This window comes from Microtus oregoni, unplaced genomic scaffold (assembly GCF_018167655.1).
Source record: "Microtus oregoni isolate MIOR12 unplaced genomic scaffold, Mior012 000008F_ref0000371, whole genome shotgun sequence".
Taxonomy (NCBI): Eukaryota; Metazoa; Chordata; class Mammalia; order Rodentia; family Cricetidae; genus Microtus; species Microtus oregoni.
This window is the reverse complement of record NW_024543067.1, coordinates 16,698,625-16,714,896: the sequence shown is the minus strand read 5'-3', so window position 1 is coordinate 16,714,896 and position 16,272 is coordinate 16,698,625. Positions and strand designations below refer to the sequence as shown.

Genomic DNA, 16,272 nt, shown 5'->3' with positions numbered 1-16,272 from the left:
CTCAGAGAGTGTAAGGCCTCCCATTTGGGGGGGGGGGGGAGGTCAGCAAAGTCTGTCTCATCACTTGAGACCAAGCCTTTCCTCCCTGTATCTTGGCTGAGCAAGGTATTCCTCCACAGGGAATGGCTCAAAAGAGGTAGTTCATGTACTAGGATTAAATTTTGGTTCCACTACTAGTGGCCCACAGACCGCCCCAGCCTTACAACCGCCATGCACATCAGAGGCCTAGTTGGTTCTGTGCAGGTTCCCAGCATCAGTCCAGAGTCAGCGAGCTCCCACTAGCTCAGTTCAGCAGCTTCTGTGGGTTTCCCCATCATGGTCTTGTTCCCTTTCTTATAATATTGCTCCATTTTTAGGACTGAACCAAGGTGTTGGGCCCAGTACTTAGTGTAGATCTCTGGTTCTCTCAGTTACTGGATGAAGGGTCTTTATGAGTCTGATTACAGGGCCCCTCTCCACTATTGCTTAGAGGCTTAGCTGGGCTCATCCTTGTGAATTCCTGAGAATTTCCCTGGTGCCTGGTTTCTTGCTAGCCCCATAATGGCTCACTCTTTCAAGATATCTCTTTCCTTGCTCTCCCTCTCTGTCCTTCACCCAACTCAACCTTCCCAGTCCCTCATGTTCTTCTCTCTGCTCTCCTTCTCCCCTCCCCACTCCTCTTCCACCCACACCACCAATTTACTAAGGAGATATGGTCAACTTTCCCTTCCTGGGGGAATCCAGGTATGTCTCTCTTAGGGTTCTCCTTGTTTTCTATTGAGACAGATTTTAATGTGTGACCTGGGTTGGCTTTAAACTTGGTAAATAGTCCAGGCTAGCCTTACACTTGAACTTCTTCTGCCTTAGCCTCTCCTAAGTTAGAAAAGACCACTACTTCAAGATCTTGCCTTTAATTAACTATTTTCCAGCCTAGTAAATTCAGTGACCTTCAGCTGGTGTACCAGTTACTTTTGTGTTGCTGTGATCAAACCCGAGCCACAGCAAATACTCAAGTGTATGGAGGGTCAGGTGTTTGGTCCAGTTTGGTGGGTACTGGGTTTCCTGGTGCGCTTGATCCTACCATGCTGCATTTTCTGTCTAGCTGGCTGAAGAGCTTCCAAGGGGCCTTGTTGTGTGATGTTTTACTCTGGACTCTGTAGTCGTTTGACGTGTGTGTGTGTGTGTGTGGCACCACCCATCTCCTGAATAAATCACACACAGAGGCTTATTCTTAGTTATGAATGCCTGGCCTTAGCTTGGCTTGTTTCTTGCCAGCATTTCTTAATTTTAAATTATCTCATCTATCTTTGGCCTCTGGGCTTTTATCTTTCTATATATTTCTATATACCATTTCTTTCTTTCTTATTCTATATTTGGCTGTGTAGCTGGGTGGCTAGCCCCTGAAGTCCTCCTTCCTCTCTCTTTCCCAGATCCTTTTTTCTCCCAGATTTCTCCTCTCTGCCTTCCAGCCCCACCTATTCCTCTCTCCTGCTTCGCTGTTGGCTGTTCAGCGCTTTTATTAGACCATCAGGTGTTTTAGACAGGCACGGTAGTAACACAGCCTCACAGAGTTAACCAAATGCAGCGTAAACAAAAGTCGCACACCTGAAGATAATATTCCCCGACAGAGCCTCTGCTTTCTTTGCCTTCTCTTTTGTTATAGGAATCCTGAAGTTCAGATGCAACATGTCAGCTTTTTGTTTTGAAACATGGGCTTTAGGGATTGCACTGGGGTTTATCAGGTAGGGTCAGGCTGGCAACAAAAGTTTTTTTTTTTTACCCCACTGGGCTATCTTGTTTGTTTGTTTTGGTTTTTTGATGCAAGGTTTCTCTGTGTTTAGCCCTGGCTGTCCTGAAACTCGACCAGGCTGGCCTTGAACTCACAGAGATCCACCTGCCCCTGTCCACAGAGCGCTGGGATTAAAGGCCAGCGCCACCACATCCAGGCCCCACTGGACCATCTTATTGGCCTTGAATTTGATTTAAACTTGAACCCTCTCCTATTTGGGGCCCTTTTCTCTCTGATGTTCACTTTCAGTTCTAGTCCTTATTCCAGAATTAGTCCTGCATCTTTGGGCCTTAGATCAACCACTTTCTGTATCTTAATTTTATCTTGACTGAGGCCTCAGTGAAGCATGTAAAAGGTGCTTTTCACCAAGTCTGACACCTGAGGTTGATCCCTGCTTCCCATATGGTGGAAGACATTGTATTGGAATCTGAGCATAAATGTCTGAATGTTTGGTAGGTTCCAGTCATTCTTCCAATGTGCCCTTCTTACAAGATTGTTGTGTGAATTGGATTTTCTTTTATATATTTTTGTTTGGTTTTCACATTACAGCTTGGACATCTTTTAGCAGCCACCTGCAAAGAACTTCCAGGCCCTAAAGAGAGTAGACGGACTGCGAAGGACCTTTGGGAAGTTGTTGTTCAGATCTGCAGTGTGTCTAACCAGCACAAGCGAGGAAGCGATGGCAGGGTTAGTCTAATAAAGCAGAGGGAGTCCACGCTGGGAATAATGTACCGGTATGTTTCTCTTGTGATGTCTTTGCATTGTATTAGTTTACACTCTTGTGAACTTGTAAAGACAGATAATCTAGGGCTGTGGTGCAGCTGTGTTAGTATTTCCTAATGTTCACAGGGCTGCGGGTTCATCTGTGCAAAACAAAACCCAAGATGCATAACTAATACGTTATACATATACGTATGTATAGGCACATGTATATATGTATAATAATTTGGTCTACAAGAGCTAGTTCCTGGACAGGCCCCAAAGCTATAGAGAAACCCTGTCTTGAAACACCCTCGTCCCCCCCCCCCCCAGAAAAAAAAAAGGGAATTCTGGAGAGGAACTCAGTGGAGTGCACCTTTAAACAGTATTTGGGAGACAGAAAAGAAGGTGGATCTCTCTTGAGTTCGAGGCCAATATCGTCTATATCGTGAGTTACAAGACAGCCAGAGCTACATAGTGAGATTCTATCTCAAAAACCAAAAAGGAAAACAAAAAAGAATTGTGGGCTGGTGAAATGCTCACTGTGTAAAGGCATTCCCCACTAAGCCTGATACCTCAAGTTCTGTGCTACCCTTAATTCTGCGGTGCTCCTTTTTGTTTAAGAAGACTGTCTATCAGCAATTTATTTATTTGCCTACTTTGCTTGGGGGTGGTTGCACGTGTGTGGAGGTCAGAGGACCACTGGACAAGCTGGTCTTTCCTGTTTTCTCATGTGTGCTCCAAGGATCCAGTTCGGGTCATCAGGCTTATCAGCAAGTGCCTTCACCCCCTGGGCCATCTTGTCAGCCCCAGCAATTTAGTGTCTTCTCTGTCACTTCAAAATCAGCAGTGTCTGCGGTTGGATAATATTGAGGCATTTGTGATTATGACAATGGGTTTGTCTTAAACTACTTTTTGGTTTTTTGAGACAGGGTTTCTCTGTGTAGCTTTGGCTGTCCTGGAACTCTCTCTGAAGACCAGGCTGGCCTTGAACTGAAAGATCCACCTGCTTCTGCCTCCCCAAGTGCTGGGATTAAAGGCGTGCACCACTAGCCTGGCTAGACATACTGTTATAACTAAGATGGGGAGTAAAGCATTACACAGTTATATTCTTTATGTTACTTTAATGTCTGATATTAATTATATATACTTTTTTTGTAGGAGTGAGCTACTTTCTTTTATCAAAAAATTACGGGTAAGTTTTTAATATAATTAGTGAGTTTTATAAGATTTCCATATTCTGGTTGATCCCTAACGTGTTTGTCTGGAGTGATCTTTATTGAGCAAGGATAATCTGAATCAAAAAATGAAGTTTGCTTGCTGGTTTTAATAAATATAGTGCCCCCCCCCCTTTTTTTTTTTTTGGTTTTTCGAGACAGGGTTTCTCTGTGGCTTTGGAGCCTGTCCTGGAACTAGCTCTGTAGACCAGGCTGGTCTCGAACTCACAGAGATCCGCCTGCCTCTGCCTCCCCAAGTGCTGGGATTAAAGGCGTGCGCCACCGTCGCCTGGCTTAGTGGTCCCTTTTTAAACTAAGGTTAACTTTGGTGACATAACTTGGGCTTCATCTTTTAAATACCATTTTAAACAAATGCATAGTTTAATTTTGCAAGTAGCTAGAAGTCTTGGAAAGATAGCAAAAGTCACATCAAAGGTACGCTGTGGGCGTACTCAGTCAGTGACTTAGTGTTTGCTCAGGGGCTTGGGTTCAGTTTCCTAGCAATTCTCTCCCAAAAATGTGGGAAAGAAAAGAAGACAAAAAGGTAGAATAGTGATTTTAAGTCAGGGATATAAATGTGATGATTTCAGTGTATATTACGTGCTGTGACTTTATTCTGAAACTGAAAGTGACTTTTAGTATGCTGCACTGTAGATCCCAGATTCTCAACTGATAAGGAAGTACTTGGGCTGGGCGGTGGTTGCGTGTACCTTTAATCACATCACTTGGGAGGCAGAGGCAGGTGGATCTCTGTGAGTTTGAGGCCAGCCTGGTCTACAAGAGCTAGTTCCAAAACACTGAGAAACCTGGTCTCGAAGGAAAACAAAAAGTACTTGTCTCTCAGATTGACAGGACACACACACACCAGCACACATACTTTTTTAATATTCTTGTGTTTCTTTCTCATAGGAACCGCTGGTTTTGACTATTATTTTATCACTCTTCGTGAAGCTTCACAATGTTCGGGTCAGTATCTTGTAATTTCAGTTAAAAATTATTTGAAAGGTATTTTTAAAAATCATACTGCTTAAAAAATAAAAAACACATTTTTCTTTCTAAAAGGAGGACATTGTGAATGATATCACAGCTGAACACATTTCTATCTGGCCGTCTTCCATTCCTAAGTAAGTAGTACTCTGTGCTTAGAGTAAGTCACACATTCAGACATCTTCTGTGTGGCGTAGATCCCTGCAGTAAAGAGTAGAGAGATTCCACAGAGATCTGCTGTTTGGCGTAGATCCCTGCGGTAAAGAGTAGAGAGATTCCACAGAGATCTGCTGTTTGGCGTAGATCCCTGCAGTAAAGAGTAGAGAGATTCCACAGAGATCTGCTGTGTGGCGTAGATCCCTGCAGTAAAGAGTAGAGAGATTCCACAGAGATCTGCTGTGTGGCGTAGTTCCCTGCGGTAAAGAGTGTACAGATTCCACAGAGATCTGCTGTGTGGCGTAGATCCCTGCAGTAAAGAATAGAGAGATTCCACAGAGATCTGCTGTTTGGCGTAGATCCCTGCGGTAAAGAGTGGAGAGATTCCACAGAGATCTGCTGTGTGGCGTAGATCCCTGCAGTAAAGAGTAGAGAGATTCCACAGAGATCTGCTGTGTGGCGTAGATCCCTGCGGTAAAGAGTAGAGAGATTCCACAGAGATCTGCTGTGTGGCGTAGATCCCTGCAGTAAAGAGTAGAGAGATTCCACAGAGATCTGCTGTGTGGCGTAGATCCCTGCAGTAAAGAGTAGAGAGATTCCACAGAGATCTGCTGTGTGGCGTAGATCCCTGCAGTAAAGAGTAGAGAGATTCCACAGAGGTCTGCTGTGTGGCGTAGATCCCTGCGGTAAAGAGTAGAGAGATTCCACAGAGATCTGCTGTGTGGCGTAGATCCCTTCAGTAAAGAGTGTACAGATTCCACAGACATCTTCGTGCTTTTCTGCTGCTGCTGTTATTTTCCTTGTCATTAGAAAAGTGATTTATTTCCTAATTCCTTGTAGATCTTTTCTGTTGCTATGATTTTTATCATCAGTCTCCCGACCCTTTTGGCTGTCATAGGACCAGCCCCTCCATTCACCTTCCTTCCTGTGTATGGGTTTCTATGTAGTCTGGGCCAGTCCTGACCTCTCAGTCCTGTCTCAGTCTCCCCAGTTACCGGAGTGGAGCATCTTGGCAGTTGTATGGCCTAGTTTTTGTCTCAGACTTCTGCCGTCCTCCTACGCTTATTATGTTCCCAACCTCATTTTTTTAAATCTTTCTGACATCTTTAAGGAAGAAAGGATTTGGTAAGTGGGGAGGAAGGTAGCACAGTGGATATGAAGAGTCTTCTGCACACAGAGACTGAAGAGCAGGTCTGGAGTGTGCTATGCTCATCATTCTAGAGCACTGGGACCCAGGAGGATGGAGCTGATGGATGAGCTGGACTAAAATCTCATGCAGTAGCCAACTTTCTCAGGGCATCAGACAGTTTGTACTCTGAGGGATAAGAGTCACAGAGTAAAGTGTCCCTGTCACAAGGCAGGCTGTGGCAGACAAGTCGTAAGTGGCAAAACACATGTTTTTTCGTAAAGCCCCATGAACAAAAATAGCCTGTTGTGATGAATATTCTCAAGTACACTCACTCGGACCCCCTACCCATGGGAGGGCACAGAAGCTTAATCCAGGAACAGTTCTGTAGTTTTGAAGAACCTGGGCCACAAGACTCTTGTGTTGCTTTCTTTGTTTCCTCACAAGCACTTAGGAATCTCCTCAAACGACTGCATTCTTGGACTGTCTGGACAGTGCCGCGTGCCTGTTATCCCAGCACTCAGCAGGCTGAGACAGGAGGATGACCAAGCTTGAGGCCAGCTTGGACTACCTAGTGAGGTTCCCCCACCCCTTCCCCCTCAAAAAAATGAGGGAGGGAGGAGAGCAGCTGTGTCACATCCAGCAGTCTGGACAGTGTGTCTCCGTGACCTCTGTCCACTTACTTGTTTGCAAAGGAGCCAAGTCATGTGCGCCCCAGCACCCAGACTGCAGATTGTACTGTGGATGTTTCTGATCTTATACACAATTTGCTATACGATATAGCATTCCAAGAATCAGACAATTATGTATCCTGCTTCTTTGTCTTGAATGGTACTGGGAATTGAACTCAGAACCAATGCTAGGCAGACATCCTTCACCTGAGCTACATTCCAGACCCTAGTTTTGTCTTTTTAACTGGCTTTAGTGAGTAAATCTGTTACCTCTGTCACCTCTGTGGGTTAGATTCAGACTGTCACAGTTGATTTCCAGCTCATGTTCATAAGAAGCAAACATGGCTTGTACTGGAGCCCTGAAGCATGCCTCTTTGTGCACTAGGTATGTGACTGTGAGCAACTTGATTTTTTTTTTCTGAATTCTTCATTGCTAAAATGGGTATAGTATTTACCCTTGAAATGTGAGAGTTAATAAGTTAGTGCAGCCTTTTTTTTTAAATATTTATTTATTATGTATACAATATTCTGTCTGTGTGTATGCCTGCAGGTCAGAAGAGGGCACCAGACCCCATTACAGATGGTTGTGAGCCACCATGTGGTTGCTGGGAATTGAACTCAGGACCTTTGGAAGAGCAGGCAATGCTCTTAACCACTGAGCCATCTCTCCAGCCCCGTAGTTAGTGCAGGCTTAATTGCTGTTTTTTATGATGGTAATACTTTAAGTTGATTCTGAAAAAAGAAAAGATTTGAACAGAAAATATATTTTGCCTGATCAGGAGTTCTTCTGGATTCCTAAGATGGTGACACTGGATTAAGTGTTACTGTTTAACACTGCTTATCACATAAACAGGATTCTTTGACCTGTTAACATTTTATAGATTTAGCAAAATAACATAAGTCATTTTAATTCCTTTAGTTGTGAATGTAGAACTGGCTGTTTGCTGACAGTACTGCCAGTCTTCATCGTGCTGGTGTAGCCGTGAGCCATGATAAAATCTAACAATTCCTTAGGCACGGGATTGCTCTGTCACATCTTCTTGTAGAGAGCAGCAGCCTCTGAGCCGTATCCGCTTCTGAGCCTGAGACCTGGGTCCCTTTTCACTAAGCCCTTTTCACTGGCTTCTAGGAAAGAGGAGCAAGGAACCACTTTCCTGGGTGCTGGCTTGGCTGTATGCAGGCCAGAGCATCTGGCCTTTCCCTACTGCTGTGTTTGACTGCGTTGCTGTGTAAAGCACTGAATGCGTATTTGCCTCCCTAACCTGCAACCTCATTATGGCCAGTGAAACACCCAACGCAGAACACACTCTTAGGAGAAATCCTGGGTAGACTTCAGGTCACATAACAGTGTTCGTTAGTATTCCAGCCGTTGGTTTTTGTGATTCTCTAAGGCAGAATTTTGTTGTAGCTCTAAGTAATGCTAATTGGAGGTAAAGGCTGTGTCATAGTGTGCCTATTTACATTCTGACTGCGTCTTTGTTTTTTAATCAATGTATGTATGGAATTTAAAAGACTTTGAAAATAGAGATAATTTTCAGATACTGTGTGATACTTTTTTTCAGCCTCCAGTCTGTGGATTTTGAAGCTGTGGCAATCACAGTGAAAGAGCTAGTTCGATATACACTCAGTATAAATCCAAATAATCATGCTTGGCTTATCATTCAAGCAGATATTTATTTTGGTAAGTGAGAAATTCATTGCTTTGTTTGTGCCAGGTCCTCTGGAAGAGGACGATGCACTATTTCCTAACCTCTGAGCCATCTCCTGAGGTCTCGCAATGTCAGCCAGGCGTGTTTGTAAAATTGCTGTTTAAAACCTTACCCTGGGCCGAGAAGGATGGTGGAGTGGGTAAAGATGCTTCCTACCAAGCCTGATGACCTGAGTCCAATATCCAGGGTCCATATGGACTGCATATGTGCTAGGGTGCGCACACACCCAAATAAATAATATAAATAAGTGTAAAAATTCTAACTACGTGTGGTTCCTCATCCTTTTAATCTCAGTACAAGAAATAATAAAAATAAAACTTTTATGTATCCAATAATTTTTGTGGCCTCCCCCCCACCCCCACCCCCCAGGGTTTGTCTGTAGCTTTGGAAACCGGCCTGGAACTAACTCTTTGTAGACCAGGCTGGCCTTGAACTCACAGAAATCTGCCTGCCTCTGCCTGGGATTAAAGGCGTGTGCCATCACCACCCAGCATTGGGTGTTGTTGTAAGAGTTGAGATATGGTCTTTTGTAGCCCATTTTGGCCTGGGATTCATGACTTGGCTGAGGATTGCCTTAAACTTCTCTCATGATGCCTCCCCTTCTCAAGTGCTAGGATTGTAGTTGTGCACCACAGTAGTCAGCTACTGCTTGTTTTTAACACTTATTTTCACCCTAGGTGTCCAAAGAATGCATTGCCAAACCCAAATGTCTGATTGCACACTGGATATGTAGATTCTAAGATACATTAAAAACTAGAATATATTTCTAGTCTGGATATATGGGAAATAAAAATCTCTGTTATAATAAATATTGTAGTTATCAGGCCGTGGTAGTGGTGTGCACCTTTAATCCCAGCACTCAGGAGGCAGAGCCAGTGGATCTCTGAGTTCAAGTCCAGTCTGTTCTACAGAAAGAGTTCCAAGATAGCCAGGGCTACATAGAGAAATCATGTCTCGAAAACTAAAACTATATATCGTGTACTATTCTGCTTGCATGTCTGGCCGCAAGCCAGAAGAGGGCTCCAGATCTTATTACAGATTGTGTTGTGAGCCACCATGTGGTTACTGGGAATTGAACTCAGGATCTTAACCAGTGCTCTTAACCTCTGAGCCATCTCTCCAGCTCCCTTTACTATAAATTTAATGAGAAATCTGAGCTAGATTTTGTCTAATCAGTCTTAGGATGTAAATGATTTATTGTATCATTTTGAAAAGTCTTTCTGTTTTTTTAAATTTTTTTTAAATATTTAAAAGCAGTTTTTCACAATGTTATTCTGAATAAAAGTGTTATCATTCCTTAGCCACATGCAAAGTTTTACCATTTTTAAAAATAACATTTGTGTGCCAGGTGGTAATGGTGCACACCTTTAATCCCAGCATTCGGGAGGCAGAGGCAGGTGGATCTCTGTGAGTTCAAGGCCAGCCTGAACTCACAGAGGACAGCCAGGACTGATGCACAGAGAAACTCTGTCTCAAAAAACCATTTAAAAAAACCCAACCCCTCCAAAAAAACATTTTATGTGTGTGTATATGGCATACATGTAGAGTTCAGATAACAACTGTGGAAGTCACTTCTCCCTTTTTACCATGTGGTCCCAAGGGTCAAACTCGGGTGGTCAGGCTTGGTGGCAGCACCCTTTACTTGCTGAGCCATCTTGCTGGCCGCAGAATTTTATCTTTAACTTGTTTGAATGTGTTTCTACTCTTGTGTTTTATTGGCAAGTCACTCTTTCCTCCTGCTTCCTGTTATAGCAACAAATCAGCATTCGGCAGCTCTTCACTATTACCTGCAGGCTGGAGCTGTGTGCTCTGACTTCTTTAACAAGGCTGTGCCTCCTGATGTCTATACAGATCAAGTAAGTTGTTTTGTGGACTTGCTTGCTTCTTGCCTAACTTCAGTGTAGAACTTCGCTGTTGCTGTGTATGTGATAAGAACACTCAGGTTGATGGCTTAGACCCTAGTGCTCCCCATTTGTTTGGTTTTGGTCCTTTGGAGGTAGTATTGATATAAAGCTCATATTAGCCTGGAACTTCTAGTGTTCCACCTGCTTCAGCCTCCCCAGGGCTAGAATTACAGGCATGCCCAGCTTGTGTCTCCTTTTCAGGCACAGTATCTACAGCCTTTCATGGTTACCCCTTTTGTGATAAGAACACCTGAAGTCAGGAATCAGCTGTTATGCATACTTGTAACCAAATCTGAGTAATACATATATCTTTAAAAAGCAAACAAAAGTCTCTAAAACCCACTCTTTATTGTTGCTGTTTGTTTCTGAGACAGGGTCTCTGTGTAGCCCTGACTGTTCTGAAATTCACTCTGTTGACCAGGCTGGCCCCAAACTCAGAGATCTGCCTGCCTCTGCTGCCTTCATGCTGAGATTAGAGGTGTACACCACTATGCATGGTCTGTGAATCTGTTCTTTCTACATTTTTTAGTGCACATTGTAGTACCGTTGTGATCTCTCCTGTGTTAGTGTCTCACCCAGGACTCGTGTGTGCCACTCCAGAGCTATCCTGTTGAGCTACATCTGCAGCTCTAAGACAGCGAACCCCTCCCCTGCTGTCCGCTAGTGCTCTACATGCACTTGTCTTGCCGACATACTCTGCCCGCCATCTCTAACTCAAACTACATTATATTTTCCTCTTTTAATATATTTTGCTATTATATCTGATTAGACCACTAGTTTAACAATGAAAATTTTCAGTATTTAACAAGTCTTAAAAGTAATATTTGAAATTTTTTTTATAGCATTGTAAACTAGCGAAAGTGAATGGGAAGCCCTGAGTTGTATACAGCTACTGTCCTCTCCTAGACTTCCTGCTCCTCTGCTGTTGATGTCTTGTTCCGGACTGGCACATGTATTGCAGTCAGTGCCAGCTAATTTTTAAATACTCGTTGTCTTTTTTGTAGGTGATAAAGCGAATGATAAAGTGCTGCTCCCTGCTGAATTGTCACACACAGGTTAGTTTGTGATGCTGTGACATTAGCTGCTATTCACGTGCTTGGAAGTAGATTTTATTTTGTAACAGAATGGCTGTCAGTAGCTTAGCATTTTCTTAGCAGTTATAGAACTGAACTAGATGCAGGTAGGAATTTGTAAGCATTGACCATTAAACTTAACTGCAGAAGAAGCACTTTATGCTTTCTTATATTTATGATGAGATATGTGTATTAGCCATTGGCAGTCAGCCAGGGTTGTGGAAAAATTAGAATCCTTATGCTGCTAGGAACTTGAAAAGGTGCAGCTTTGGCAAACTATTTGGCAATTCCACTTCTACTTAAATACCCAAGAGAATTAGAAAAGGTTGTACTTGAATGTCCATAGCAGCAACATTCACCAGAGCCAAAAAAAATAAAGAAAAAAAACATCCTAGTGTCCATTAACTAATGTATGGTTGAGCAAAGTGTGATGTATCTGTACTTCAAAAGTCTGCAGCTATGTAAGGGAATGAATTACAGATGCAACACAGCATGGATTAACTGACAAACTGCGAAGTGAAAGACAGGGCTTTTATGGGTTCTGGTTCCACTTGTAAGAATGCTCACTATAGGCACCTCACTGCTTATCAGGGGCTTGATGGAAGAGAGTAGGAGTTCCTGTACTGGACTTTGAATCTCTTTAATATGCTTTAGAACTAATGGGGATGGTTATACAATTTTGTAAAGATATTAGACATCTGTGGGTATTTTGGTTTTTAGACAGGGTTTCTCTCTGTCTTGATGTCCTGGAACTCACTTTCTATATCAGACTGAGATCCACCTGCTTTGTCTCCCAGGAAGGGGGATGAAAGGTGTTCGCCAACTCCCTGGCCTTTTTTTTTTTTTTTTTTTTATTTGTTGAGATAAGGATTCTTTTTTTTTTCCATTTTTTTTTATTGAGAAAAGGAGAAAAAAAAACAAACAAGTTTCCACCTCCTCCCAGCCTCCCATTTCCCTCCCCCTCCCCCACCCTTCTCCCCCTCCCCCCACTCCTCTCCCCCTCCCTCTCCAGTCCAAAGAGCAGTCAGGGTTCCCTGCCCTGTGGTAAGTCCTAGGTCCTCCCCTCTCCGTCCATTCCTAGGAAGGTGAACATCCAAACTGGCTAGGCTCCCACAAAGCCAGCACATTACGTAGGTTCAAAACCCCGTGCCATTGTCCTTGGCTTCTCATCAGCCCTCATTGTTTGCCATGCTCAGAGAGTCCAGTTTTATTCCATGGTTATGTACCTTTGACTGTCCTGTGTTTTATTTTTTAAAAAGATAAAATTTTATGACATATGAACTAATACAAATAGTTTCTACTTTTTTTTTTTTGAGACAGGATTTCTCTGTGTGGCCTTAGCTAGCTGTCCTGAAACTCACTGTGTAGACCAGACAGAGACCCGTCTGCCTCTGCCTCTCAAGTGCTGGGACTAAAGGCATGCGCCACCATGCCCAACTTTCAATTTTTTAAGACTTATTTATACATAATAAGTATAATGTTCTGCCTGCATGCCTGCCTGCAGGCCAGAAGAGGGCACCAGATCTCATTGACAGTTGTGAGCCACCATGTGGCTGCTGGGAATTGAACTCAGGACCTTTGGAAGAGCCAGTGTTCCTAACCTCATTGCCTTCTCTCTAGCCCCTCAGTTTTTATTTTTAATTTCTGCTTTTTCTAATACTGGAGATGAACCCTGATCAACACAAATTCTACCAAGTGTTGTAATACTGACCCAACACTCTCAGTTCCAAGATAAGCACTCAGACCTATCTGCGTGATTGAACTAGATGCATTCTGTGTTTAGAGACTGGTGGCCTATTCCATGTCTGCCAGTTCTTGAGGGCATAGCTCCATGTGACTCATGTCCTTGAGTGCCAGGATGTTTGCTTGTTGTCAGCCTCCTTTTTCAGCTCATTTTTCAAATGAAGAGAGATCTAAAACTCTGTGATTTAGGTTACTGATGACCTAGCTTGTGGTTCAGATAGACACAAAAATCTTGCGTAAATGTTTTTGAAACAAAAATTAAATGGGATCCATAAATATGAGCTGACTTTATCCAGCATAATTTTTTTTTTTTTTTTCAAGACAGGGTTTCTCTGTGGCTTTGGAGCCTGTCCTGGAACTAGCTCTTGTAGACCAGGCTGGTCTCGAACTCACAGAGATCCGCCAGCCTCTGCCTCCCGAGTGCTGGGATTAAAGGCGTGCGCCACCACCGCCCGGCTCCAGCATGATTTCAAGTATTCTAAAGTATATATTTACGGGGCTGAATTATTGACTTGTCGTCTAAGGACAGTGAAGTTCTTCTCTTCCAGAGGATCTGGGTTCATGTCCCAGTACCACATGTCAGCTCACAGCTGTCTGTTACTCCAGGTCTGGGAGATCTTGTTTAAGACAGGGTTTTTCTGTCCTGCACTCACTCTGTAGATCAGGCTGACTTTAAACTCAGAGATCCCACTTGCTTCTGCCTTGCAAGTGCTGGGATTAAAGACCTGCACCACCACCACCGCCTGGCAGTTCTGGGGGGATTTAACGTAGTCTTCTGGCCTCTGCAGGCCCCAGGCACACATATGGTGCTTACATGTACATGAAGACAAAATACCCACCACATAGAATAAGATAAATGTGAAAAAAATAAAAATTTTTCTCCCAAACCAGGAAGGGTCACATTACCCTTTTCAAAAATTTGTTTCCATAGGTGGCAATTTTATGTCAATTCCTCAGAGAAATTGACTACAAGACAGCTTTCAAGTCATTGCAGGAACAAAACAGGTATGGATTTGTGTGTTGTTTTTTTTTTTTTTAAACATGGTGCTGAATCTTTTCTGCATAAGTAATGAGATTCTGTTTTGCAGCCATGACGCTATGGACTCCTACTATGACTACATTTGGGATGTCACCATCTTGGAGTACTTGACCTGTATCCTTCTATCAGTGAATGTGATATTACAGCAGTTCATGTCTGTAATTAAAGTATTTTGCCAGGGGTTAGGTAGCACACAATCCCAACACGTGAGAGGCAGGAGGATCTCTGAGTTCGAGGCCAGCCAGGGCTACACAGAGGAACCTTGACTTGAAAAACCAAAAAAAAAAAAAGAAAGAAAGAAAGAAAATAAAAGTATCTTATGGAACATATTTTCCAACCTAAAATAAAAACAGTTCAGAATTTTAAAAATATATTACATATATGATTGTGTGTGCATATTCTGCAATGTGAATATCACACACTCAACACTGAAGACAGCCTTGAAGTCAGTTTTATTTTGCCATGAGTCTTGGGGTTGAGCTCCCATCATCAGATTTGACAGCAAATGATGAACCACCTCGCCAGCCTTAAAAAGAGTCAAGATCCTATCATGATATAACAATCAGTTTTATTATTCTTAACTGACACGTTTAGATCTTCATCATAAAAGAGGAGAAACAGATAAAAGACAGATTGCTGTAAGTTGCTTTACCCCGTTCTGCAGTGATGTTGTTTTCAGAATATTAATTTAGATTTGTACCATTGAGCAAAGATCGTTTGCCCATTTACTACCAGAATTTAGTTATCATTATCTACTTGTAATGTTACTTGACTTTAAATTATTAGAGCATTGTATTTACCTGTTGTAAATCTTCAAGTGAGTTTTCATCTCACTGGATCCTTATAGTGACTTACTGGTTTAGTTTTTCCCTTTGTTAACATCAATACACATATCCCTACTATTGTTCAAACATGTTAAGAAGACTACTTCTCTGGGGAGGGACCTTTGGTGTTTTCTTAACTGGGAGCATTCAGGTTCCTCAGGTCTCTGCCTTCCTATTTTAGTGGTTAGCCTTCCCTGGACATCTTCTAGACTAGCATGCCCCCACCACCTTCCTACTCTTATTCTCTTTCTCTCTGCAACATCTGCCAACATTTGACATGCTATGTATTTATTTACTCTTCTGTGAAGCCTTGTTCATAGATAACTAGAATGGTGCCCAACAATTAGTGAACAAGTACTTTAAGTTTTACTTGTATCTTTTTTTTTTTTTTTAACATTTCTGTGTATGTTTGGGTGTTATTTTAATAGTCAGAGAACAACTTACATTAGTCTATTCTCTCCTAGTATCTGAGTGTCAAAGATTGAAACTCAGGATATCAGGTTTGGCAGCAAGCTTTTACCCACTGAACATCTTGCTAGTTGTCTTAGGGTTTCTATTGTAGTGAAGATCCACCATGACTATGGGAGCTCTTATAAAGGAAACATTTAATTGGGACTGGCCTACAGTTTGCCTACTTGACTGAATGCTGTACCTTCTTCCATCTTAATGCTGTACATACATTGTGTTTGTAGTGTTTAAGTGTGGCCACACTTGTGCTATGGGGCACAAGAGGTGGTCAGAAGATAACCTTGGGTGGATCCTTGCCAGAAGGTAGAAACTTTAAGACAGGCTCTTTTGTTCATTGCTGGGTACATTATTTTTTTTTTTTTTTTTGGTTTTTCGAGACAGGGTTTCTCTGTGGTTTTGGAGCCTGTCCTGGAACTAGCTCTTGTAGACCAGGCTGGTCTCGAACTCACAGAGATCCGCCTGCCTCTGCCTCCCGAGTGCTGGGATTAAAGGCGTGCGCCACCACCGCCTGGCTGCTGGGTACATTAGACAGTGGGTCTGTAGGGTTCTGGGAATTGTCTTGACTTCCCATCTCTTCACAGAGCATGCTAGAATTACAGATGTGTCTCCCCAGTGCATGTGTGTGATGTGTACCACAGTATACATATAGAATTCAGAAGGCAGTTTTTGGGGAACTAGTTATACCATGGCATCATCAGGCTTGCATGGCAAGCACTTTTACCAATGATCCAGCTTGCTTCTGTTCTCCCATTTACCTGGGGCTGGAAAGCAATAAATATTCGTAGTAGTCCCTTGGTATTTTTTTTTTTTTATTTTTTTTATTTTTTGAGACAGGGTTTCTCCGTAGCCTTTGTTTCCTCTCCTGGAACTAGCTCTTGTAGACCAGGC

At 42.8% G+C, this 16,272-nt stretch overlaps 1 protein-coding gene across 1 annotated transcript in view; it reads left to right on the top strand.

The window, feature by feature from the left end:
- Positions 1-16,272, top strand: part of Ints8 (integrator complex subunit 8) — a 49,134-nt gene that overhangs the window by 31,183 nt on the left and 1,679 nt on the right. The window contains exons 17-26 of the mRNA XM_041656923.1: positions 2,318-2,502; positions 3,629-3,662; positions 4,594-4,650; positions 4,747-4,808; positions 8,187-8,305; positions 10,086-10,189; positions 11,242-11,292; positions 13,985-14,058; positions 14,142-14,206; positions 14,687-14,730. Of these exons, the coding sequence (XP_041512857.1) occupies positions 2,318-2,502; positions 3,629-3,662; positions 4,594-4,650; positions 4,747-4,808; positions 8,187-8,305; positions 10,086-10,189; positions 11,242-11,292; positions 13,985-14,058; positions 14,142-14,206; positions 14,687-14,730 (795 nt within the window). The remainder of the gene's footprint in view (positions 1-2,317; positions 2,503-3,628; positions 3,663-4,593; positions 4,651-4,746; positions 4,809-8,186; positions 8,306-10,085; positions 10,190-11,241; positions 11,293-13,984; positions 14,059-14,141; positions 14,207-14,686; positions 14,731-16,272) is intronic.